This window comes from Ammodytes marinus, assembly GCF_949987685.1.
Source record: "Ammodytes marinus genome assembly, chromosome: 7".
NCBI lineage: Eukaryota > Metazoa > Chordata > Actinopteri > Uranoscopiformes > Ammodytidae > Ammodytes > Ammodytes marinus.
The window spans coordinates 32066006-32068065 of NC_137211.1; the positions used below are offsets into that span (position 1 = coordinate 32066006).

The 2060-nt window shown below is 47.4% G+C and overlaps 1 protein-coding gene across 1 annotated transcript; it reads right to left on the reverse strand.

Annotated features, from left to right (window-relative positions):
• Positions 1 to 319: 319 nt before the first annotated feature.
• rassf11 (Ras association domain family member 11) lies at positions 320 to 1840 on the reverse strand (the record flags this gene model as incomplete). The annotated part of the gene is made up of 2 exons (XM_080031958.1): positions 320 to 1647; positions 1738 to 1840. 2 exons carry the CDS (start codon positions 1838 to 1840, stop codon positions 320 to 322), a joined length of 1431 nt encoding a protein of 476 aa, XP_079888084.1.
• Positions 1841 to 2060: the final 220 nt, after the last annotated feature.

Here is a 2060-nt window from a genome sequence, read left to right on the forward strand (position 1 = left end):
TGTTTTCAACACTAAAAATCTTGGTCGGATGTAGTAGACATCTGGGTACTCCTCACCATCCTAAATCTGTCCACAAGAATCAGGACATCCTAAATCTTTTTCTACCATACTAAATAGTAGAAAGTATGCGATTCGGAACACAGGGCAGATTTGTTTCAGTGCACACACAGTACGGACAGGAGAAGGATTCACTGATTTTAACAAAATGCATTCTCCAGAATTGCTGACTCCAGCTTTAATCAAATAAGCTTGTGTACACTGCAGCATTCAGTGTTCAGTGTTTACTGACTTAGGCTTTGTGAGCCCTGTTCATTGACTTCTAAACCTTGGTACTGCCCAGATATATGGTGAGCTCAGAGCGGTGAATCACCTTCTTTTTAGTCTGCAGTGGAGAGCTTTGGGCTTCAGACCAGCGTGTCCACCACTCCCTCAGCTCTGTGGGCCCCGTGGGCCGGCGCTCCTTTATCTGGCTAGGAGGAACTAGAGTGTGAGGGTTTAAGTCTCCTCTGGGCGGGTACTTCCTCTCCATACTAACATCCCCTTCTGGATCAGATTGTCCACCATTTTGACCCTCAGTTGAACCAGCTGAGATCTCAGTGGGGGTATTTGCACCAACTTCTAAAACCACCTCCGAATCCTCTTGCATGACGTTTTGAGCGGAAAAGAAATCCAGCCCCTGCATTTTGCATTTGTACTCCTCCAGCTTAGCCTTACACTCAACGGCCTTCGTCCTCATCTCCAGGAACTGGCATTGCAGATCTTTCTCGTAGCCTTCTTCCGCCTTTAATTCAATCTCCCAGAACTTTTGCTCCATCTCCTCTTCAGCCGTCCCCTGCTGGGCTTCACGCTTAGCTGTGTTGACCTTCTGTCTTTGCTCAAGTTCAAAAATCTCTTGGTCCAAGCCCACGATCAGGACCTGTAAATCCTGCAGACAACTGAGCTGGTGTATTATGGTTTCTCTTAGACTGTTCTTCTCGTCTTCGGTTGTAGCACATTTTGAGCTGGGCAGGTCATCAGATGTTGCCTTTTGACATTTCTTGAAATGTTTGCTTCCTTTACCCCGGGTCTGGCTTCCCATGCAGCAGGACGTTTGATGATCCATATCTGAATTGAACCCTTTCTGACCCCTCGCTCTGCTTCTACCATTTTGCCCCAAGAAATCTTTGTCAACAATGAGCGAAAGATCCAAAGAGGAACGATTCTTTTTTTCAATCTTTTTACTGCTGTCCTTATCACAGGAGGTGCTGTAGACTTTGCCTTTCCCCAGACTCTCCAGCCATTCCCAGGCCTCCTCCATGAGTGTCAGAGACTTTCTGTTTGGTCTCTTGGGATCCTCTTTTTGCAGCTCTGGCTCTTGCCTTAAACTGGACAAAGGCGGCAAGCTTCGACGATGCAAACCTAGTGAACCGCTGCCCCGCCGCATTCTACTGCCGGGGTCTTTCCTCCGGAGGGGCGGGCAGGGCTTGTACCGGCCCATGTTTGTCCTGCTCATTTGGTCCCATAAGGGTCCGGTGTGGAGCAGGGTGAGCTGGACCTCCCTGGCCTGCTCCCCGTACTTCTCCACAGTCTCCAGGAGGCGTTCGTTGGGCGCCATGCAACGCTCAAAGTATTTGAATTTCTCCCGTAACGTGTAGCGGCCGGGTTGACCTGGAAATGAAAGACGATAGGGGGTTGTTAGCTTGATGGACAAGTAAGAACACACATATTCTAGCTGAGTAGAGCCAGAGATATGCATACCAAGAGCTTGAGCCAAAGCTATGACCACTTCATGGCACGTTGTTTCCTTTGTCACTCCGCAGACCACACGGGAAATTCCGTCCACAGACACTTTGACTTCCATTGTGCCCGATCTGAAATGTATAAAAGACATTCTGTTCACATAGAGCAGGGGACTTGTTCTCTGTCAGGGCAAGCTGGACAGACAGCTACAGTATACAGTGCTGTTTGAAAGTGTGTGAACCCCTTGAGCATTTTGGAATTTTATTGTGTTCAACCATTATTAATTCATTTTTATCAATACCAGTATTTTTTTATGAAATAACAGATGTTTGTTTATCAAT